The sequence below is a fragment of the Dendrobates tinctorius genome, unplaced genomic scaffold (genome assembly GCF_039654945.1).
Source record: "Dendrobates tinctorius isolate UK_male_01 unplaced genomic scaffold, ASM3965494v1 ptg000102l, whole genome shotgun sequence".
Classification (NCBI taxonomy): domain Eukaryota; kingdom Metazoa; phylum Chordata; class Amphibia; order Anura; family Dendrobatidae; genus Dendrobates; species Dendrobates tinctorius.
The window spans coordinates 36106161-36130652 of NW_027361770.1; the positions used below are offsets into that span (position 1 = coordinate 36106161).

General features: G+C 48.2%; 1 protein-coding gene across 2 annotated transcripts in view; it reads left to right on the forward strand.

Moving 5' to 3' along the window:
• LOC141099772 (uncharacterized) overlaps positions 1-24492 on the forward strand; it is a 125388-nt gene that overhangs the window by 45705 nt on the left and 55191 nt on the right. For both annotated transcript variants that reach the window (XM_073587822.1, XM_073587823.1), the window contains one exon: positions 1955-2091. In XM_073587822.1, coding sequence (XP_073443923.1) covers positions 1955-2091 — 137 coding nt within the window. The remainder of the gene's footprint in view (positions 1-1954; positions 2092-24492) is intronic.

The window sequence follows — 24492 nt, forward strand, 5'->3', positions numbered from 1 at the left end:
GCATATGGTATGAATCACACGAAGCAGAACCACAGTGCAAAGATGTAACAGCAAGTATCACATATAGACAACCCATAGACACCCCACCCCAGTGTCCAGCTGGGATAAAGATCAAAATCTGGTCAAAAGAATAGCCAGTATATGAATAACCAAAAAAACAAGGTCTGTCCCCCGTCCCCCCCCCCCAGATGAAGCATTCTGTGTGAAACATGAATTGTGCTAAATGGACATTTTGCTACTACGCATTCTTCATTTTCTCTATCTTTTCTCTATTGGGCTGTGATCTTTCTCCTTACTACTAGCTAGAAGCGTAACTATGGGTTCAGCTGAGGAGGGAGGTGGGGGGCGGCAAAACACCTGAGTGGGCCACTAACTGGAAACCCTAATTACAACTATGGTGAGGGAAACCACAGCAGATGACCATGCTACTACTGAAAATAAACACACAGACAAACACTGATATGACTGCCATATGGTGACCGTATAGTTGTAAATACCAGTCCTGCAAAACATACAAGTGATTACATTACAGTTATAGATAGTGACTTACAGCTGACATTCTTTCTGATGGAACCATTCATTTTTCCTTCCTTTCCATCTGGCCCAGACTGACATGACATCTTCTTCAAGCCAAGACACATCTGCAGAGATTACAACGACACATTTGACTTCTCTCATTTCCATCTTCGCCTTCATCTACTCCCAACCTTCACAAACTCCTCATCCTGCAGTCACCCTAATGCTGAGCCTTTGCTGCTGTATAGATCTCTTTTACTGCACCCGCTATTTGGCATAAAAACAGCGCTCCTCTTAGTGCCTCACATCGTAATGGCCACCACTCTGCCCCTTACATAGTAATAATGCTTTCTTTGTGCCCTCTAGATGGTAAAAGTGCCCCCTAGAAACTAATAACACACTGTACAAATGCTTTAGATAAGTGTCCACATTTTGTCCCTTTGACGGCCACAATTTTTTGACTGCCCCTATAACAATAATGTTTCTTAAGTGCCCACTTAACATTTAGTAATGTCCACTGAGTGCTCCAATGTGCAGCTCTTCTATACACAGTATGGTGGGCCCTCAACTCCCCTTTACACTGTATGGTGTGCCCACACCTCCACCATACACATTATGATGACCACACTGCTCCCCAAAACAGTATAATAACCCCCCAGTAGACTTCACACTGTATAATGGCCTCCCACAGTAGTCCCCACACTGTATGATTGCCCCAACAGTATGCTCCAAACTGTATAATGGCCCTCACACTTTATAAGGGCCCCGAAAGTAGTCCCAGTAATGTTTGAGGGCCCAACACACTGCTTTAGTGTCCCCACAGTAACCTCCACATTGCTTTAGGGTCCCCCTTTGTATATGATGTCCCCCAAGTTTTAATTAAAATAAAAAATATCATATACTCACCTAAGACAGAATCCTGATGTGTCCAAGGGCGGGCGCTGTCGCGTCTCCGGTGCACGCACAGGACATCAGTCCCTACACTGTACATTGACATCACCGCATCGGGATTCTGACTACTGTGCATACGTCGGTGCCGTGGCCGTTCTGTAGACCACAGGATTAAAGCGACCTGCAGTCTACAAAACGGAAAGCGATAGTGCGGGGAGATTGTGTCCCTTATCTATCGCAGAATTTAAGAACTTAAAAGCTAATGGTAACTTTGGGCTGTGGTTTGTGCACCCACACCCTCTACTCCTTGGTACCTCCGCTGCTGCTACCAGCACTTGGACTTTGGGTAGGTGTTATATCTTGATATTGTGCACAAGAGCACTATAATGTTAGACTTTATTGGTATTGTAAACTGGAATTCTGCACCAAAAAGAAATATCAGAAACGCCATTAGATTATTGTTAAACACCTAATAACTTGATAGCTAGAGTCTATTTTTTTTATACATGTGACTAAACAACATAGTAATTTTCCTTTTTTATTTTAGGCTTGCAGTATGTAGTGGATGTTAAAATGTTGGACTCTGGTAATGGTGCTGTAAAGTGTAATTTGTGCAGTGTATCGGGAAAACTGGCGACTATGAAGGAACACCTTGTTGGAGTAAATCACATTAAACGTTATATGGTAGGTGTTTTGTTCATTACTTTGTTTAAATTTAAAGTTGCAAGAAAGATTAAATTAGTCTTTTGGAATAAGCTAGACTTCTGCATTAAAGGGGTTTTCCCACAAACAAGTTAATTTTATGCAGTGGATCTTGAAATAAAAATAAGTTCTACAAAAACAAATGTTCCTGTGCTGGGATAATCTTATAAATGTGCCCCTGCTGTGTACTGTGTAGTGGCTGTGTCTGACCGTACAGGAACATGGCCTGGTCATACCACATCTCCTGGGCAGGGGGGAAGAAGCAACGGAATATACAGACAGTGAAAAAGTGGTGGATCTCAGCTAATTATTTTTTTGAGGTAAAACACTGCTTAAAAACAGGCATTGAAATGTTTTGCCTAAAAAAAGAAAAAAAAAAATCATCTGCGATCCCATGCTGTAATGTATGTACACTCTCTTTCTTCCTCCCCTGCCCAGGAGCTGTGGTGTGATCAGATCATGTTCCCGTATGGTCAGACACAGCCATTACACAGTACATAGCAGGGGCACATTTGTACGATTATCTCAGCACAGGAACTTTTTTTTTTTTTTAATCACTTCCTATTGTGGACCTTATTTCCTTCCAAGATCTAGCGACCAAATTGAACTTTTGTTCATGGGGAAGACCCCTTTAATTATTAATTGATCACCTTTCACCCACAGACCATGGCCAAGCCCCATTTTTCAAATCTAACAAGTCGCTTTATGTGGTAATAACTCTGCCATTACTCTGTCGCCTTATTGGGGGACACAGAACCGTGGGTGTTATGCTGCTGTCCACTAGGAGGCGACACTATGCATAATCTGAAAAAGATTAACTTTGGCTCCTCCTCTGCAGTATACACCCCTGGACGGCGTCAGCCTTCTCCAGTTTTGTGCCAAAGCATTAGGAGGAACGTAACCAAATAACATAACCATGCCTGTAAGAAGGCTACTATGTACGAGCTCAAAGAACAATATGAGAACTTCTCCAGTTTTTGCTTAGTGTCGCAGGAGGCACACCTAAGAATTTTTTTTACTCCGTCTTTTTCCTGGATTTTTTTCCAAAGGACTACAGATGAAGAAAAGCGGGTCTCCAGCGAGACTCCCGGCATGGCTCCCTCCTCGGTCCCCCATTAGGGGTACCCGGTTGAGGTCGAGGTGGCTATTCCCCATGTCGCTCCCTCCCCAGTCCCTCGGGTCCTGGTTCGAGGTCGAGACCCCCCTCCTTCCCCAACCCCTTTGGGGTCTGGGTTGAGGAGAGGATGAAGACCCCCTGACGGTGACAGACGCACCCTCCCTAATCCCCCGCAGGGGGCATTAGGTTGAGACGCCTCAGGTAGGGTCGGAGTACAGGCAGCATTCCGCAGCTTCCAGGGACCCCAGACCAGCTGAGGGATCCTGTTGGGGCCGGGGGAGGGTGCGGACTGGATGACACAGCAGAGACAGGGCTTTTCTGCGTCCCTGTCTCTGCAGCAGCAGCGGCTCCATAGCGCTCCGGGGGCCCCCCATACAGGAACCGCTACCCCCACCGCTATCCAGTCGACCATTCTGGGGTGGGTTTGGTACAAATCCGCCCCCCCCCCCCGGACTACCGCGCCGCTCTGGAGTCCTCCTGGGTATCAGGCCTCTAATTTAGACCGCGGCTTCGGCCAAGCCGAAGCCGCCGCCTTTTCCCCGCCCCCCGGATGACTAAAATGACACACTGAAGTGTCATAGAAGGGGCGGATTGAGGCAAAAAGGGCGCGTTTTTACACAGCCCAGCGCGCCCTTTTCAGCTCTCCGCCCCCTCCTCCCTCTCCTCAGAGTCCCGGTGGCCATTTTTTTTGGATGAGATCCAGGAGAGGAGCATCACAGCAGTCTCCAGGGGGCACAGAACTGGGATCTGTCGGCGCTGGACCTAGGGGCACACCGGTGGGGTAAGCTCACAGCTGGGTTCTCATACTCAGCTGTGAATCTATACTTCCTATAAGGCTATCTGTGGGTTCCCTCTGCGTAGCCACCCCTGTACGATCCCTTATAGCCAGCCTCTGTGCACTATGCCGGGCTCGAGGAAGAGAACCAGGCAGGAATGTTTCTATGCATTCTGCACAGCCTGCAAAGCCACGCTCCCTAGTGGCAGCACGTATCCGCACTGCCGGGACTGCATCCAGAACTCTGGGTCAGAACCCCAGGGAGTCCCTACTGACGCTTCAGTGTCACAGGCCACGCCGGAATGGGCAACTCAGATGTCAGTCTATGACACAGTCCATAGACAACCTAACTGCCACATTGCTGCAAGCTCTGCAGAGTCGGGCTCCGGCTATGGACGTTACACAGCAAACGGACAGCTTGTCTCAGGAACATGCTGCTTCCGACTCTCACAGACGTAAGCGGACCCACAGGTGTCGATCACCTGAGTCATCCTATAGCACAAGGTCGTCCCCCTCCAGGGAGAGACAGCGTCATTCCAGGTCTCCTAGGCAGTCTCCTGTCACAGACAGACAGTGCAATTTACCACAGAGATCCCCCATCACAGAAGACCCCCGCCCCAGGTCGCCCTCCAGGGATCACCTTAGCGAGGCACAGGATTCGGAGGGCATCTGTGACTCCGACTCAGATAACGAGACGGAGAGGTCCGTGGTACCTTCTCCCCCTAGCAATACAGCGCTAGTTGAGGACATAATCTCTGCCATCCATCGGGTGCTAAAAATTCCAGAGTCGGCCCCGGAAGTCCCGGAACATAGGATTTGCTTCGAAAGTGTTCAGAAACCACCTAAGGTCTTCCCTAATCACCATGAGTTTGAGAAAATACTTACCAAACAGTTTGCGCAGCCTGAGAAAAAATTTGCTAATCGCAAATATTTGGAAGCGAAGTACCCCTTCCCACAGACAGACACCAAACAATGGACAGATCCACCTGAAGTGGACCCCCGGTTTCGAGGCTAGCAGCGCAGACCTTACTCTCTCTGCCAGATAGCTCAACTCTCAGGGACGCAGCTGACCGGCAAGTAGAACGCATGGCTCGTTCTATTTTCGAAGCGGCAGGCGCCTCTCTGGGCCCTGCGTTTGCTTCAGTGTGGGCGGCCAAGGCCATCCTGGCTTGGGCCAAAAAACTACAGGAGGGTCTTCAAGCTTCAAATCCTGAGCTCTCGGACCAAGCGGTCCAGATAGCAGTGGTAGCAGACTACATGATTCATGCAGCCCTGGATTCCGCAAGAGGTGTAGCGGGAATAGCATCAAACGCCATCACGATCCGACGCATCCTCTGACTGCGAGAATGGAAAGCGGATGCGGCCTCAAAGAAGTCCCTCACGCGACTTCCGTATCTTACTGGAAGACTTTTCGGCGAAAAGTTGGACACAATGATAGCCAATGCCACTGGGGGTAAGAGTACCTCTCTCCCTCAACTAAAACCGAAACGCACGTTTAAACGAAGAAACCAGACACGATTCCGATCCTTTCGGAATTCCTCGGGCTGGTCCGTTTCGCGCCCAGCGCAACACCGTAACCGCTCTCCACGCATGGACAACCCACGGACGCAGCAGCGACCGGACAGGTCTTGGCAGTCGAAAGCAGGCCAAGCGAAACCCAAGGGAGGAAAACCTCAGAACTTCGCTTCATCATGACTCACGAACTCCGGAAGACACCCCACCAGTAGGCGGCCGACTTTTACTCTTTCAGCAAGTCTGGCTGCCTATTACAGAAGACAAGTGGGTCGGGGAAATAGTGTCTTCCGGATACAAGATAGAGTTCACTTCCGCTCCACCGAACCGGTTCTTCCTCTCTATTCCTCCAACACTACCAGACAAGGCTCGTGCTTTCCACCAAGCTCTCTCCTTCAAGCAGGAGTTGTGGTGCCGGTTCCCGCGAACGAGAGATTCCGAGGGTTCTACTCAAATCTGTTCGTAGTCCCCAAGAAAGGAGGCAGCGTCCGACCCATACTGGACCTAAAACAGCTCAACCATTACGTACGGGTCCGTCATTTCCGCATGGAGTCCCTCCGGTCCATCATTGCATCCATGGAGCAGGGAGAATACCTTGCCTCCATAGAAATACAGGATGCGTATCTGCACATACCAATTGCCCCCGCCCACCAAAGGTTTCTCAGGTTCGCGATCAACCAAAACCACTACCAGTTTGTCGCCCTTCCGTTCGGACTCGCCACGGCTCCAAGAACGTTCACCAAAGTCATGACGGCCACCATGGACGTCCGTCACTCAAGAAGCATCCTAGTCATCCCGTACCTGGACGACCTCCTCATCAAGTCTCCCACTTTCAAAGACTGCGAGGTCAGTGTCTCAATCACAATAGACACACTGAGTCGCCTGGGATGGCTAGTCAACCTACAGAAATCGTCGACTATCCCAAGTCAGACTCTAACATTCCTGGGAATGTTATTCGACACCTCCAGGGGCCTGGTGCTCCTTCCCAAGGACAAGACACTGGCCATCCGTCTGGGAGTTCGTACACTCCTTCGCAGTCCTCCTCGATCTCTCCGGTTTGCCATGAGAGTCCTCGGCCGGATGGCAGCAGCAATAGAGGCAGTGCCATTTGCCCAGTTTCACCTCAGGGTCCTTCAACTAGCCATACTCAGATCTTGGGACAGGAATCCCTTCTCCCTCGACAGGGAGTTCAGGTTGACGTCGTCAACCAGGAGGTCCCTGCATTGGTGGCTCAAACCAACCTCGCTTTCACGAGGGAAGCCCTTTCTCTCAGGACAATGGAAGATCCTGACTACCGCTGCAAGCCTGACAGGCTGGGGGGCGGTGCACCTACATCACAGGGCACAAGGCAAGTGGTCACCGAGGGAAGTGACATTGCCCATCAATATTCTGGAAATCAGGGCCATCCTCTTGGCACTGAGAGCCTTTCATCACTTGCTTGCAGCCTCGCACATACGGATACAGTCGGACAATGCCACGGCTGTGGCATACGTGAACCACCAAGGCGGGACCCGCAGCGCCCAGGCGATGAGAGAAGTGGCGCATATCCTCCGCTGGGCAGAAGACACGAGGTCGGTACTTTCTGTGGTCCACATTCCGGGTGTAGAAAACTGGGAAGCCGACTTCCTCAGCAGGCAAGGAATGGACTCGGGGGAGTGGTCTCTCCATCCCAAGATTTTTTACCAGATCTGTCAACGTTGGGGAACCCCGGAGGTGGACCTAATGGCATCCCATCTCAATACCAAGGTCCCCAATTTCATGGCCAGGACACACGACCCGCGGTCACTCGGAGCGGATGCCCTGGTCCCAGTTCCGACTCCTGTACATTTTTCCACCCCTCCCCCTAATCTCCAGGGTCGTGAGGAAGATCAAGCAAGAGGGAGTTCCAACCATCCTCATCGCGCCAGACTGGCCCAGACGTACATGGTACGCCGACATCGTTCAACTTACTGCAGACATCCCCTGGCGTCTACCCGACCGTCACGACCTTCTGTCCCAAGGTCCGTTCTTCCACCAGAATTCAGGGGCTCTCAGTTTGACGGCATGGCCCTTGAAACCTGGATTCTAACCCAGGCAGGTTTTTCACCGGCAGTCATTGCAACTATGATCAGGGCAAGGAAGCCTGCCTCCGCCAAGATCTATTATCGTACCTGGAGAGTTTTCTTTTCTTGGTGCGAATCTCATGGACAAGTCCCACTCCCTTATTCCCTCCCGAAGGTACTAGGTTTTCTTCAATCGGGCCTAGACGCCAAGCTATCCTTAAGCTCGCTTAAGAGTCAGGTGTCGGCGCTTTCAGTCCTTTTTCAAAAGCGCATTGCTATTAAACCGCAAGTCAGGACTTTCATCCAGGGAGTTTCCCGATTGGTTCCTCCCTACAAACGTCCGCTGGATACGTGGGACCTCAATCTGGTCCTGACAGCATTGCAAGCTCTACCCTTCGAACCTCTTAGAGGAGTTCCACTTTCCATTCTGTCTCAGAAAGTGGTTTTTCTAGTGGCGATCACCTCGTTACGCAGAGTGTCGGAATTGTCAGCACTTTCCTGCAGACGGCCTTTCCTAGCTTTTCACCAGGACAAGGTGGTTCTCCGCACGGTACCATCCTTCCTTCCGAAGGTTGTGTCCAACTTTCACCTCAATGAGATTTCACTGCCATCCCTTTGCCCGGTTCCGGTTCATAGAGTGGAGAAGGCTCTGCATACGCTTGACCTCGTCAGAGCATTGCGGATTTACGTGTCCAGGACTGCACCTTTCCGGAAGTCTGATTCCCTCTTCATTCTTCCGGAAGGTAGTCGCAAGGGGCTGCCGGCTTCCAAGGCTACCCTTGCCAGGTGGATCAAGTCCACCATACATGAGGCCTACCGACTTAACAGTTCCCCTCTTCCGGACGGTATTACGGCACACTCTACAAGGGCAGTAGGGGCCTCCTGGGTCATTCGGCATCAGGCTTCGGCACAACAAGTGTGTAAGGCGGCCACTTGGACCAGCCGACACACGTTTACGAAACACTACAGTGTTCATACCCAGTCCTCAGCGGATGCGAGCCTGGGTAGACTGGTTCTGCAGGCGGCAGTTCCCCAAATTTAGGGATCTGCTAGCACAATATTCGTCCATTGCTTCCCACCCAGGGACTGCTTTGGGACGTCCCACGGTTCTGTGTCCCCCAATAAGGCGACAGAGTAAAGGAGATTTTTGTGTACTCACCGTAAAATCTCTTTCTCTTAGCCTTTAATTGGGGGACACAGCTCCCACCCTGTTGCCCTTATGGGCCGTTGTTTTACGGTTGAGTTCTCATATTGTTCTTTGAGCTCGTACATAGTAGCCTTCTTACAGGCATGGTTATGTTATTTGGTTACATTCCTCCTAATGCTTTGGCACAAAACTGGAGAAGGCTGACGCCGTCCAGGGGTGTATACTGCAGAGGAGGAGCCAAAGTTAATCTTTTTCAGATTATGCATAGTGTCGCCTCCTAGTGGACAGCAGCATAACACCCACGGTTCTGTGTCCCCCAATTAAAGGCTAAGAGAAAGCGATTTTACGGTGAGTACACAAAAATCTCCTTTTTTTTCCACATATTCTCATGATTGATAATTTTGTTTTTTGGCTTTTTTTTCTTTGCACATTGTACTATAAGCTACTGATAAATTTAGGTTATGTTTTGTATTTTTTTTATTCATGAAAATATCTGAGATATTAGTAAAATTACCGTACCATATACAGTGTGTTCATAAAGTCATGGTGCACTTTTGACCAGTCACAGGAAAGCAACAAAAAAACAATAGAAATGTGAAATCTACACCAAATAAAGGAGATGTGGACGGTACACAGGAAAGTTCAGTGTGTTCTGAACGTATCAACAACATTAATCACTTAAAACAGAGAATCACAGACGTTATTCACGCTGTTACACCAGACGTCCTTACCCGTGTGTGGCATGAACTTCACTATCGTTTGGCTGTGTGTAGGCCAACAAATGGAGCCCACATCGAACTGCACTGAATAGATATGAAACTGGGAGAGTTTTTCTTTTATTTGGAGTAGATTTCACATTTCTATCGTCTTTTGTTGCTTTCCAGTGACTGGTCAAAAATGCACCATGACTTTACGAACACACTGTATATTTTGTTGCTTTGTTAGAAGTGTTAAAAAGGAAATTTACAAATCATATTTTTTCCAGATCTGTTCAATTTTGAAGCAACTTTGTGAGACCTACAATTTGGAAAACCCTGAAATGTGATTCCATTTAAGAACTGCACTCCTCAAGTTATTAAAAACTGTTGATAGGAAATGTGTTAGCTCCTCAGGTGATTTACAGGAATTAATGCAGTCATATGAAAAATTACATTTTTTTTTCAACCAACATTTGCTTGAGCCCCAAATTTATAACAAAATTTCTCCCATTCCCAAACATGGAAATTTCTCTTGTGGTGAGAAAAATCCGTATGGGCACACAGCAGGACTCGACGGCAAAGGAGTTCTATTTGACTTTTGTATCGCAAACTTGGCTGGAATAGACTACAGACACCATGTTGCATTTGCAGAGTTCCTGAGGTGGCAAAACTGCACAATGCCCCCAAAAGCAACCCAATTTTGGAAAATAGACCATTCGAGGAATTCATTTAGGGGTGTGTTGAACATACAGATTTCTCGCAGAACTTTTTAAAATTTAGACATGAAAACAAAAATATACATTGTTTCTGTAAATTTTTGTTGTAGCACCAAATTTATAATTTTTACGAGGAGTAATAGCAGAAAACAGAACCAACAATTTGTTATACAGTTTCTCCCGAACACAATGGTATCCCATAGTTGGCCAAAAACTAATGTTTGGGCACACGGCAGGGATCAGAGGGTAAAGCGTGCTATTTGATTTTCAGAGCACAAATTTCGCTGAAATAGATTGCAAATGTGACATAACATCCACAGAGTCCCTGAGGTGCCAAAAATGCGGAATTCCCACACGTGTCACGATCTATTTTTTTATTTTTGTCAGCTCTGGTTCCACTATAATTTAAATGTAGATTTTTCCTTTCAGTCCAGCAGGGGTTAATGTCATTTTCCATGCTGGCGGCTTGCTGCAGCTGCTGAAAAAACAAAAAGCAAAAAACACAAATATCCTGAACTAAAAAGTAAAAAATAAACTGCAAATAATGCATAAAGGTAATAATAATAATAATAATGGTATTATATAAACATAATTTTGATCAAAATAACGTACAAGCCATCCCGCCACGTCACGGCAACCCTTGTGGGACAGTCCCTACTCTAGTATTTAAAACCTTTTCACTTGCCAAGTGACATGAATGTGAACAAGGATCAAGCGGTTGAACCACTAGTAAAAGCTTAGGCCAGACAGGATGGTTTTCCCAGCTGAGAAAGAGGGCGGTCACACCCATATATGCACTGAATGCACAATGAAATGAATAAACGAATTTGAACTGAGAAAGTAAGTTAATGTGTATGCACAATGTAAGTGCATATTAGCACATGACCATTAACCAGAGAAAACAAAAAGCAAAAAACACAAATATCCTGAACTAAAAAGTAAACAATAAACTGCAAATAATGCATGCTAGGTCAGCTGATGTGATTGGTGACCACTGCTACTAGCCTTTAAATAGTCACCTGATACATCAGCTGACAGCTGGTGGTAGAGTTATTCTATGGAGACCAGCCTTGCAGTTGCAGCTCTGTGTCAGCGCTGTATCAGCTACTTCTGGAGTTCAGGGTTCTGTCTGTGTCCTCTGCGGTGTGGAGCTTGGCAGCAGACTCTGGAATCTGTGTTGTGTTTTTCCCTTGTCTGTCTTGTGCCTGTCACCACCCTCTGTGTTGTACTATCTGCCGTGGTGACGCTAACGCTCTTGATGGCCAGGGCAGTGCGAGTTGACATGAGGGACAAGGTTTGTCACGGCGGGGGAAGGACCCTCTTAGGGCATTAGGGGTGTGCAGGGACAGGCTCAGGTTTCAGCTCAGGAGGTGTCCTATCCCTCATTCCCTATCGGTAGGGTCTTCCTCTCTCCATTTCCATCCCGTTGTGTGTGTGTCGTGCCATCCGGTGACCGACCCCCTGTGGGATCGTGACATTATCACCAACCAGTATACTTTTTTCCTGTGAACCTATGGCTCAAGCACAGGGTTTTGCTCTCCTGATCCAGACCCTCACGGAGGAGGTTAAGGAGCTGCGGTGTCAGGTGGTGCAGCAACTTCAACAGTTGTCGAGGTTCTTGGTCTCGGCTCATGTCTAGGCTCAACGGAACCCAAAATATCTCTCCCTGGCAGGTTCTCTGGAGGGAAAGATAAGATTGTGTTTAAAGAAGCCTGTAAATTATATTTCAAGCCTCACCTGTCATGGTCCAGTCCGGAGTTTATCTTCTGCTGTCTTCACTCTGGACTGGTCATGCGGGGGTTAATCTCCTCAGCCTCGTTCTGGAGCTAGCTGGGCTATTTCAATCCCTCACAGCCTGCTGACCAGTGTTAGTGACAGCTCAAGCTTGCAGTTTAGAGCCGCTGACCCTTGTACCCTGGTGATCCTCCTGCCTTTGACTGATATTCACGTGTATGACCCGGACTGATTTCTGACCCCGTCTCTTGGTATTCGTTTCTGCTGTTGCGTTCCCTCTCTGGCATCTGACTCCCTGGCTTGTACCCCGACCACGTATTTCGCCTCACGTTTTGGACCCCGTGCTCATGTTCTGGCTTTCTGACTCTCGGCTTTGGTATTTTGACTACGTGTATTGCTGCTCCTTCTGGTACGTCTGCTCCTGTTAGTTTCTGACTCAGTTCGTCTGACTATTCTCTCTCGTTACCTGTGCTGTTGCTCAGGGTTGCTGCTCTTAGTGTATAACCTCTCTTCCCTCACCAGCTCCCCCTGGTGGAGGTTTCACTACATCACCCTCGTTCTTCAGGGAGTGAGGAACAACATGTGGGGATTATTGTCTCCCTTCTCAAGGTTGATCCCCAATCCTGGGCCTTTTCCTTGCCGACCGATTCACCATCTTTGCAGTCGGTGGACGAGTTTTTCACGGCATTGGAGCTGGTGTATTTGGCTCCTGATGGCGTTTCCCTTAATCAGGTCAGGGCACGTGTAGCGCCGCCACAGATGTGCATTTCGCCTCTTTCTCAAGGACTTCACCTTGAGAAAGAGGCGAAACGTGCATCGGTGGAGGCGCTGCATGTGCCCTGACCTGATATGGGTAAGCATTATTTTGCTCTGGGTGATGGGGTCCATAGATAGGATGCTCACCTATTCTTGATTCCCACAAATTACTGATTCCTAGTATCAATCCCATATGTATTTGAGCACTTAGCACTTTCTATAATATTTTACTGTAAGTGTCGGGACATTGGCAGCTTATATTACCTGATCCTTTTTGTACATAATTTGCTATGTTAATGTTACTGTGTATTTATTAAACTGTCAATAAATTTCTACGTTTTTTTAGTGATGTTGGACTTGGTGCTCCTTTTTCTTTTTGGTGTTATAATATGTTATACAGACGTATCCATTGGAGATGCCCTTGGGGACATAACCACATGGTTTTTTATCTCTTAGGTGTATCTATGTTGTTCTATATGGTCATTTTTCATATAGTACGAATTTAGTAACTTACCGGGGTGGGGAAGGATCACAGGAAGCAGGGTTGCTGCTGTAGGAAGTCGGCGGGGGCATGAGTGGGACGGTGCTGCAGGCCTTGGGCTGGGAGGAGGGGTGTCCTGGCGGTTCAAGGGAGGAACCATTGATCTCCCGGTGGTGGTCTTCAGGAAAATGGCCGCCGGAGGCGGTGTATGCGCAGACTGAGACCTCAGCTTGTCATTGACTGACTCCTTCCACCCCGCTCCACCCCCGAGCTATAAGAAGCACCCCCCATTTTCCACCCAAATTTGAGGGGGAAAAGTGCGTCTCATAGTCCGAAAAATACGGTACATTTCATTTTTACAAGGTGTAGAAGAAAATGGATCCCATACTTTGTTATTCATATTCTACTGAATGTGGCAATACCTTACGTGTAGTTGTACGCTCCTTTTTGAGCATACAGCAGAACACGGAAGGAAAGGAATGCTATTTGGAACAAAGACTTTGTTTGAATAGATTATGGGCATAAGTTGCCAGAACAACAAAATAAAAAAAATTACCCTATTTTAGAAACTTCACTTCTTAAGGAATTCATATAATGTCTAGTGAGTATGTTGAACCCACATTATTACTGTTTGAGCACAAGGCAGGGCATAGGAGCGTTATTATTGACTTTTCGAGTACAGTTTTTGCAGGAATTGTGGCTCTGCAAACTATGGTGCTCACAAACTAAGTTCCAGAACGGCAGAAAAACCCAAAAAGGTACCTAATTTTGGAAATTGCATCCCTAAAAGAAATTCATGTACAAGTGCAATGATTATTTTGGCCCCACAGGTGTTTTCAGTCTTCAACATCCACTTCATGCTTTTCTTAGGAAAAACTGAATCATTTTATTTTAGTGCCAATAGAATGTGCCTGTCTTGTGCTTCTGGAGACACGCACACCATAAACTGAATAGTTTCTCCCATGAGCTTGTCTCCTATTGATCACATTTAGGATTTCATAGATTAACAATTGCCAATGGAGATGCCAGCAGCTGATTTGATGATGTGCTTGCACACCTGACAGAATATTTCACAGCCAGTCATTCCCCATACCATGGCATGTAAACATCATGACCTCCAGTGGGGTCCAGTTAGTCTTTTTTTTTTTCATGGGATTATAAAGATGACAACGATTCTTACACAAGGTATGATGCCCCTACAGTCCCTCCAGACTGTAGTTCTTTTCACACAGTGTGACACCCCCCCCACAATATAATGCTCCTATATTGCCCTTCCAACACAATATGATGCCTTTACAGTACTCCCAAGCAGTATGAAGCTCCCCACACACAGTATGAGACCGCCCCCACAGCCCTCTCCACCCACATATGATTCCCCAACAGCCCACCCACAGTACGAACGCTTATATTTGAATTATCCTCATAGGACAGAGTCACACATAGGTGTACTCCACTGTAGTAATTAGGATCAAAAAGAGAAAAGAGAAAAGACATGTGCGACTAAAAATTAACTTTTATTGTATTCCTTTAAAAAAAAAAAATTATTAAAATCATAACATACATCATAGATGTATACTGGGTCATACATAGCGCACTAATCCCCAGGATAGAAAGAAAAAATTTTTGCTATAAAGGGATTACAACTATTGTCCCTTTTAAATTACTGGTAGAAAAAAATTCCCTATAAATTTAAATAAATGACGGGAAAGTTATGTATCAATCATTCCATTAATTATATTCAATACACACCAAGATATTTCCCACTAATATGAAATATATTAATTCATGTTTGTAAACGACTCCGTGTTCACACATTCCATATATGGGTCAATGTTACGTGTGGTGTTTTAAATTTTAAGCAATCACAGTGATACCGTATACTACTCCTCACGGTTTATCATGAAGTGTCGCAATTAGATTGATAAGATTAAAGAGTAATGTTTATTAATCATATGATCTTTATATTGCACCTCAATGTATTGCTATTTGCCCGAGAAAAAAAGATTCATACAGATAAAGTGCGCCCTGAAATGTGGATATTAATCCAATACATAGCAACTTCATTTTGAAGTTGCTTGGTTTTATATTAAAGAGGAATTATTTTGTTTTTGACAGCCGCTTCTATTTACAGTAGCGGGGTACTGCGATGGGAGAGGCCGTCGCACCAACTTTTGCAACTTTAGGTTGCTGGGAGGAGGAAGTAGTTTTTGCCGAAAATGTCATCTTATGCGGATCATATTGTAATGTGGAAATGTTATGTAGATGACCTTTTAAACATCTGGCGAGGAACAGAGGGAGAGCTCAACTTTATTGATACCCTTAATGTGAATGATTTAAATCTGAAGTTGACCCTATCATTTAGTACAGATCAAATACCCTTCCTGGATGTCATGATTAGAAAAGATGAAAACCACTTTCTACAGACAGATTTGTAAAGAAAGGAGACAGCCACTAATAATAATATACTTGATGCCCATAGTGCCCATTCTATTGGAACTATTAGAGGAATTCCTAAGGGAGAATTTCTGTCAATACGCAGGAATAGCTCCACATTTGAATGTTTTAAGAAGAGGGCTCAAGAACTAAAAGTAAGACTTTTAGAAAGGAATTATTCCAAGAGAATGATTAAAGTGACATCTAATGTGGCCTTGAGAACTAGAAGGGAGGATTTGTGGGTCCCCAAACAACAGCCCGTCAAACACCATTAGGTGTATAACCGAGTATCATGAGGAATGGGATACAATGACACAAATTCTCAATAAACATTGGGATATCCTTAAGACAGATTGTGATCTTAGGGAAATTTTACCATCTAAGGCATCCCTAGGATCTAGGAGGACAACAACTATCTCTAATCATTTGGTATCAAGCCATTTTAAGAGGACAAATAAAAAGAACATAAGTTTGTCATCTGGGTTTTTTTTCCCTTCAAGGTGTGCAAGGCATGTCAAATATTCCGAAAAAAGAAATAGCTGACTTTTTTGGTAAAGTGTACCATATCTCCCAACATTTGAATTGTTCATCAGCTGGAGTAATTTATGGTTTGGAATGTACATGTGGTCTACGGTACGTAGGAAAAACTAAGAGGGATTTTAAAACCCGGATAAGAGAGCACATTAGAAGTACAGTTGTGGCCAAAAGTATAGACACCCCTGCATTTCTGTCAGATAATACTCAGTTTCTTCCTGAAAATGATTGCAAACACAAATTCTTTGGTATATCTTCATTTAATTTGTCTTAAATGAAAAAACACAAAAGAGAATGAAGCAAAACATTGATCATTTCACACAAAACTCCAAAAATGGGCCAGACAAAAGTATTTGCACCCTCAGCCTAATACTTGGTTGCACATCCTTTAGCCAAAATAACTGCGACCAACCGCTTCCGTAACCATCAACGAGTTTCTTACAATGCTCTGCTGGAATTTTAGACCATTCTTCTTTTTCAAACTGCTCCATGTCCCTGATATTTGAACGGTGCCTTCTCCAAACTGCCATTTCTCGTACGCCTTATTGGGGGACACAGAGACCTTGGGTGTATGCTGCTGCCACTAGGAGGCTGACACTATGCACAAAAAAAGGTTAGCTCCTCCTCCGCAGTGTACACCCCACCGACCGGCAGAGAATTCCTCAGTTTAGCTTAGTGTCAGTAGGAGGTGGACACGGGTCTTTCATTAGACCCATATCTACCTCGTCGTGCGTCGTTCCTTTTCAGGTTCTACGGAGGGATACAGAGTGAAAAGTCACATCTGTACTCCCACATGGAGTCTGCAAGTACGGCGTGTACTGCCACCCCGTATCCTTGCAGTTCTCCGCGGCAGGACCAGCCAGACGGACGCCGACACCAAGACGTGCCAGCGACTCCAGGGGTCCTTGTCGCCAGTCTCCCTCCCACTCGCCTACCAGAGCCTGACGGTTGGATGAGACGCAAGACTTCAGACAGGTAACGGATCGTGGATGGGTGAGTATTTACCTGGCTGCCCATTCCCGACGGTCGCCTCTTCAATGGTCACAGGGGAACCCCGGTTGTAGGCGCTGCGGTCGCTCGCAGTCGCCACAAGGCTATAGGCAGCTCAATGTTGCTGGGCATCCCCCCCTTCCCTCCCCCCTTTCTGGGGACAGGGAGCACAGGGTTTTTTCCCATTGGGAGCGGCTTGCGACTGCGGCGTCCCACTTTTTCGGACCTCCGCGCCGACCCCCTGCTGACAGGCGGCCGCCGCAACTAATTTAGGCCCCGGCTTCAGTTCGGGCCTACCGCTGCGTCGCGGCCACGCCCCCCGCCCCTTTCTTCTAAGTGGGCTTCTCTCCCACTCTTCCCAGACCCTCCCACCGCCTGTCCTTCACCTGCCCAGCCTGTTATTGGCTAGAGGGCGGTGAATTGTTAACCCTGCGTGGTGCTCCGCCCTCCCTCCTCTCCTGAACGCGCGCTTTTTCTCAGGAAGGCGCCATTTTCCCAGCCTGTTAGCCGGGCACCAGCTCCTCACTGGATACCATCTCCAGCTGTTTTTTTCAGGAGGTCTGTCGGCCGGATTTCGCTCTGACCTGCATCCACTGACAGGTCGCAGAGCATCGCTTCTGGGGACACCGGACCGTGAGTAGCTCTGCACTGCAGACTGACCCTTCTCCGCCCTCTGTCCCCCAACCTTCCGGCATTACCTCAGCTTTTCACTATGTCTAACTCTAAGTCTGATCGTACCCGCTCTACCGCCCCCCCCTGCACTTTAGTCAAGTACTTTGCATGTTCTTCGTGCAATCGCAAACTTCCCTCAGGCCAGTCCACTCCCCTCTGCCTGGATTGTAGCAATCCAATTCAGCCTGACGCCGTCCAGGAGCCATCTGCGGCCCCAGGTGAGAGTGAGCCCCCCATGCCTGGCTGGGCCTCCTCGCTATCTCAATCAGTGGCAGACCTCACCAGGGTGTCTCAGTCCCTGGTGGCCGTTCTTGATAAGTTGCCCCTGGACTCTTCAGCAGGGCCAAGCAGGTCCCAAATTGTTCCATCTGAATCAGCCAGCGGTAGTCGCAAAAGACCCAGGCAAGATTCCCAGCCGGAATCCTCTCCTAGTCCCATCTCACCGCATAGCCCTTCTCACCAGCCTCCCTCTCGGGCCTCGTCTCCCGAGTCAGGGGAAGCGCTTTCGGACAAGTCATCTGAGGGGATTTTAGAGCTGGATTCAGACCAGGATGCAAGCATGAAGGTCACAGTGCAGGACCTCATTGCTGCGATCCATCATACCTTCGATATTGCTGACTCCCCTGCGAAATCCTCAGATCAGGAGGTTTCGTTCAGACGGGAAGAAACTCCCTCCAGGGTTTTTCCTTTCCATTCCGAGTTTGGGAAAATTTTTACCAAGGAAAGAGAGGATCCGACCAGACGCTTTCAAAGAGGAAAACGTCTCGGCATACTCTACCCATTTGCTAAGGAGCTCACGGACAACTGGTCGGTCTCTCCCTCGGTCGATCCGCCCATGTCCAGGCTATCCAATAACACGGTTCTCCTGCTTTCAGGCGTGGCGTCCCTAAAGGATTCTAATGACAGGATTATAGAATCCCTGGCGAAGTCTGCCTTTGAAGCGGCTTCAGCGGCGGTGTGTCCAATCTTTGCTTCATCCTGGGCAGCAAAGGCCATAGCCACGTGGGCAGACGACCTTCGTCAGGGCATCTTAGATAAGGCGCAACCGGAGCATTTGGCCGATCTCGCCAATCAGATCTCCCATGCTGGGGACTATCTTCTCTCCGCTTCCTTGGATGCTGCATCCTGTGCAGTTCAGGCGTCAAGCAACGTTGTTGCAATTCGACGTACAATTTGGCTAAAGGCATGGCAAGCGGACTTGTCTTCTAAGAAGTCCCTCACTAACCTGCCTTTTCAGGGGGTGCGCCTCTTTGGGTCCCAATTGGACCAGATTATTAAGGACGCCACCGGAGGCACGAGTTCACTCCTCCCTCAGTCCAAGCCTCGCAGACCCCCACTAAGGCGTCAGTTTCGACCCTTTCGGACTTTCCGCCGTTTCAATACGGCGGACAACTCCTCCAGCCAACAGAGACCGCAGGCTCGCCAGGAGAGAGAGAAAGTTTCCTTCAGACCCACTCCTTCCTGGCGACCCCACTCCTCCCAGGGCAGACCGCCCAGATCTAGATCTGGACGGTCTACTTCAGCATGACTATCATCGGGCACGCGAGGGTCCTTTCCAATTGGGAGGTCGACTTCTTTCCTTCAGGGACGTTTGGCTGGCCGCCGTGGAGGACGCCTGGGTCAGAGAGGTCGTATCCTCAGGATACAAGATAGAGTTCGTCTCTCTCCCACGGGATCGTTTCTTCGAATCCCGGCCTCCAAAGGATCCAGCCTTGATCCCGGGGTTCTCTACGGCTATCACCGCTCTCCTCAGTTCCGGGGTGATTGTGCCCGTTCCCGAATCGGAGCGCTTCACAGGGTTCTACTCGAACCTGTTTGTAGTGCCGAAAAAAGACGGCGCAGTTCGACCCATCTTGGATCTCAAGCTGCTCAACAAGAGGGTCCGCCTTCGCCACTTCCGCATGGAGTCGCTTCGCTCGGTCATCGCCTCCATGGAGGAGCAGGAATTCATGTGCTCAATAGACATCCAAGATGCCTATTTACATGTTCCAATTTTCTCCGGACATCAGAAGTTCCTGCGCTTTGCGATTCGACAGCACCACTACCAGTTTGTCGCACTGCCCTTCGGTCTTGCCACCGCTCCCAGAGTCTTCACGAAGATCATGGCTGCGTTGATGGCTTTGTTGAGAGTCAGAGGCCTTGTTCTTTTCCCGTACCTAGACGATATTCTGATCAAGGCTCCCTCATTCCAACAGGCTCACCAAAGTTTGTCAATCGTCCTGGACACTCTTTCCAATTTCGGGTGGATCGTCAACAGGAAAAAGTCCTGTCTGGTTCCTACCCAACGCCTGGTCTTTCTAGGTCTTCTGTTCGACACTCGTCGGTCAAGGGTCTTTCTCCCACAAGAAAAGATTCTCTCTCTGCAGCAGGAAGTACGATCGCTGCAGACCTCGCGATTCCCATCCCTCCGTACAGCCATGAGGGTCCTGGGAAAGATGGTGGCGGCGATAGAGGCAGTTCCCTTTGCCCAATTTCACGCCAGGCCTCTCCAGCAGGCCATTCTGTCGAAGTGGAACAGGTCGCCTCGGTCCCTGGATCGCCCTGTCCATCTTTCTTACCGGATCAAGCGGTCTCTAAACTGGTGGTTGTCGTCACCTCTCATTCTATCGGGTCGATCCTTCCTTCCCATTCACTGGCAGATAGTAACCACAGATGCCAGTCTCCTCGGTTGGGGTGCTGTGTTCCGCAACCACACTGTTCAGGGTCGATGGTCGGATCGGGAATCAGTGCTGCCGATCAACGTTCTGGAGATTCGAGCGATCCATCTTGCTCTGGTCCACTGGGAAAGGCTCCTCAAGGGACTGCCGGTACGGATTCAGACAGACAACGCCACAGCGGTGGCATATGTCAACCGCCAAGGGGGAACACGGAGTGTCTCAGCCCTGGCGGAGGTGTCCAAGATTCTTCGTTGGGCGGAGATTTCCGTTCCGACAATTTCCGCGGTTCACATTCCCGGCGTAGACAACTGGGCCGCCGATTTTCTCAGCCGCGAGGGTCTCGCGGCGGGAGAATGGTCCCTACATCCGGAAGTGTTTCATCTGCTCTGCCTTCGGTGGGGAACCCCGGATGTAGACCTCATGGCGTCTCGCCTCAACAGGAAAGTCCCACAATTCGTGTCCAGGTCTCGGGACCCTCTGGCAGTGGGCACCGACGCCCTGGCCGTTCCTTGGTCCCAGTTCGAGCTTCCCTACCTGTTCCCTCCTCTGCCTCTTCTTCCCAAGCTGTTGAAGAAGATCAAGGCAGAAGGACTTCCGGTCATTCTCATCGCCCCGAATTGGCCCAGAAGGTCTTGGTTCGCGGACATTGTCAACCTTCTCGCGGACGCCCCCTGGAAGCTTCCAGACAGAACAGATCTGCTGTCTCAGGGTCCGATTTGCCACCCCAATTCTCGGCCGCTCATTTTAACGGCGTGGCTGTTGAGACCGAGGTTCTGAAACGAGCAGGATTTTCCGACCACGTAATTCAGACCATGATGCGAGCCAGAAAGCCATCATCTTCCAAGATTTACTACCGTACTTGGAAGGCCTATTTCACTTGGTGTGAGACCAATGACGTCGCGTCCATGTCCTTTTCACTCCCTTCAGTCTTAGCGTTTCTTCAGGCAGGACTGGATGTGGGGCTTGCCCTCAGTTCCCTGAAGGGTCAAGTTTCGGCGCTGTCCATTCTGTTTCAGAAAACGTTGGCTTCCCGTCCTCAGGTTAAGACCTTTCTTCAGGGCGTGGCTCACACGGTCCCGCCGTACCGGGCGCCCGTGGATCCATGGGATCTTAATCTGGTTCTTGAGGTTCTGCAAGGTCCGCCCTTTGAACCCCTCAGGGATATTTTCCTTTCTCTCCTTTCTTGGAAGGTAGCATTTCTGGTGGCCATCACCTCTGTCCGGCGCGTGTCGGAATTGGCAGCTCTTTCGTGCCGCTCTCCCTTTCTGGTTCTCCACCAGGATAAGGTAGTTCTGCGGCCTCCGCCCTCGTTCCTTCCGAAGGTGGTGTCCTCGTTTCACCTCAACGAGGATATCGTGCTACCGTCCTTTTGTCCGAATCCAACTCATCCCCGAGAGCGGTCCTTGAACAAGCTGGACCTGGTTAGGGCGGTAAGAGTCTATCTGTCTAGGACGACTTCCTTGCGAAAGACAGTCTCTTTTCATTATCCCTGATGGAGCGCGGAAAGGTCACCCGGCGTCAAAGGCCACCATTGCTTGCTGGATCAGATCGGCTATCCTGGAAGCCTACCGTGTTAAGCGTCGCGGAGCCCCTCCGGGTATCAGGGCCCACTCTACTCGGGCAGTGGGTGCCTCCTGGGCGGTGCGCCACAGAGCTTCCGCACTGCAGCTTTGCAAAGCTGCAACATGGTCATCGGTTCACACGTTTGTGAAATTCTACAGAGTCCACACCTACGCTTCGGTGGACGCCAGCCTAGGTAGACGGATTCTGCAGGCCGCGGTGGTGAGTCCGCTGGCCTGATGGAAGTTTGTTTCCCACCCCAGGGACTGCTTTGGGACGTCCCAAGGTCTCTGTGTCCCCCAATAAGGCGAACGAGAAAACAGGATTTTTGGGTTGCTTACCGTAAAATCTGTTTCTCGGAGCCTTCATTGGGGGACACAGCACCCTCCCATGTTTTATAGCTCCTGTTCTTACTTTGGTTGAATGGTTACAGTTGAGTTGTTTATGTTGTCAACCTATTCTGTTACTTCTCCTACTGCTTTCTCACTAACTGAGGAATTCTCTGCCGGTCGGTGGGGTGTACACTGCGGAGGAGGAGCTAACCTTTTTTTGTGCATAGTGTCAGCCTCCTAGTGGCAGCAGCATACACCCAAGGTCTCTGTGTCCCCCAATGAAGGCTCCGAGAAACAGATTTTACGGTAAGCAACCCAAAAATCCTGTTTTTTAGATCTCTCCACAGGTGTTCTATGGGATTCAGGTCTGGACTCATTGCTGGCCACCTTAGAAGTCTCCAGTGCTTTCTCTCAAACCATTTTCTAGTGCTTTTTGAAGTGTTTTGGTTCATTGTCCTGCTGAAAGACCCATGACCTCTGAGGGAGACCCAGCTTTCTCACACTGGGCCCTACATTATGCTGCAAAATTTGTTGGTAGTCTTCAGACTTCTTAATGCCATGCACACGGTCAAGCAGTCCAGTGCCAGAGGCAGCAAAGCAACCCCAAAACATCAGGGGACCTCCGCCATGTTTGACTGTAGGGACCGTGTTCTTTTCTTTGAATGCCTCTTTTTTTCTCCTGTAAATTCTATGTTGATGCCTTTGCCCAAAAAGCTCTACTTTTGTCTCATCTGACCAGAGAACATTCTTCCAAAACGTTTTAGGCTTTTTCAGGTAAGTTTTGGCAAACTCCAGCCTGGCTTTTTTATGTCTCGGGGTAAGAAGTGGGGTCTTCCTGGGTCTCCTACCATACAGTCCCTTTTCATTCAGACGCCGACGGATAGTACGGGTTGACACTGTTGTACCTTCAGACTGCAGGGCAGCTTGAACTTGTTTGGATGTTAGTCGAGGTTCTTTATCCAACATCCGCACAATCTTGCGTTGAAATCTCTTGTTAATTTTTCTTTTGCATCCACATCTAGGGAGGTTAGCCACAGTGCCATGGGCTTTAAACTTCTTGATGACACTGCGCACGGTAGATACAGGAACATTCAGGTCTTTGGAGATGGACTTGTAGCCTTGAGATTGCTCATGCTTCCTCACAATTTGGTTTCTCAAGTCCTCAGACAGTTCTTTGGTCTTCTTTCTTTTCTCCATGCTCAATGGGGTACACACAAGGACACAGGACAGAGGTTGAGTCAACTTTAATCCATGTCAACTGGCAGCAAGTGTGATTTAGTTATTGCCAACACCTGTTAGGTGCCACAGGTAAGTTACAGGTGCTGTTAATTGCACAAATTAGAGAAGCATCACATGATTTTTCGAACAGTGCCAATACTTTTGTCCACCCTCTTTTTTATGTTTGGTGTGGAATTATATCCAATTTGGCTTTAGGACAATTCTTTTTGTGCTTTTTCATTTAAGACAAATTAAATGAAGATAATAATACCAAAGAATTTGTGATTGCAATCATTTTCAGGAAGAAACTGAGTATTATCTGACAGAATTGCAGGGGTGTCAATACTTTTGGCCACAACTGTATAATTAATTTTGATAAGGAGGAACTTGCATGTCAAGAACAAACAAATAAATTTAATCTCATGCTCATTGCCAGACATTTTAAGAGTAAACCTAATCTAGTCTGGAAAGAACTTAAAGGATGGGCATTATGTCAGATGAAATTGGTCATTAGAGGGGGTGACTTGGATTCCATTCTTTTAAGGAGGGAGAGTGAATGGATATTCAGATTAAATACTGTCAATCCCAATGGCTTGAACGAGAATTTTGATTTTGGCTGTTTCTTGTAAAATTATGATTTTTATATTTCCCCTTATTGTATGTTTCTTTTTTAATAACTTAACGTTTATAACATTCTGTGGTTTAAAGGGAATCTGTCACCCTTTTTTTGCCATATCAGCTGCTGGCATTGACATCAGGGGCTTATCTGCAGCATTCTGTAATCTGTAGATAAGCCCCCGATGTAACCTGGAAGATGACAAAAACACGTTAGATTATACTCACCGGAGGGGGCGGTCTGGTCCAATGGGTGTCGCGGTCCGGTCCGGTCCGGTCCGACGCCTCCCATCTTCATACGATGCCGTCCTCTTCTTCCCTTTCTGTAACAGCTCCGGCGCACTGCTCTGCCCTGTTGAGGGCAGAGCAGTGTCCTGCAGTGCGCAGGTGTCGA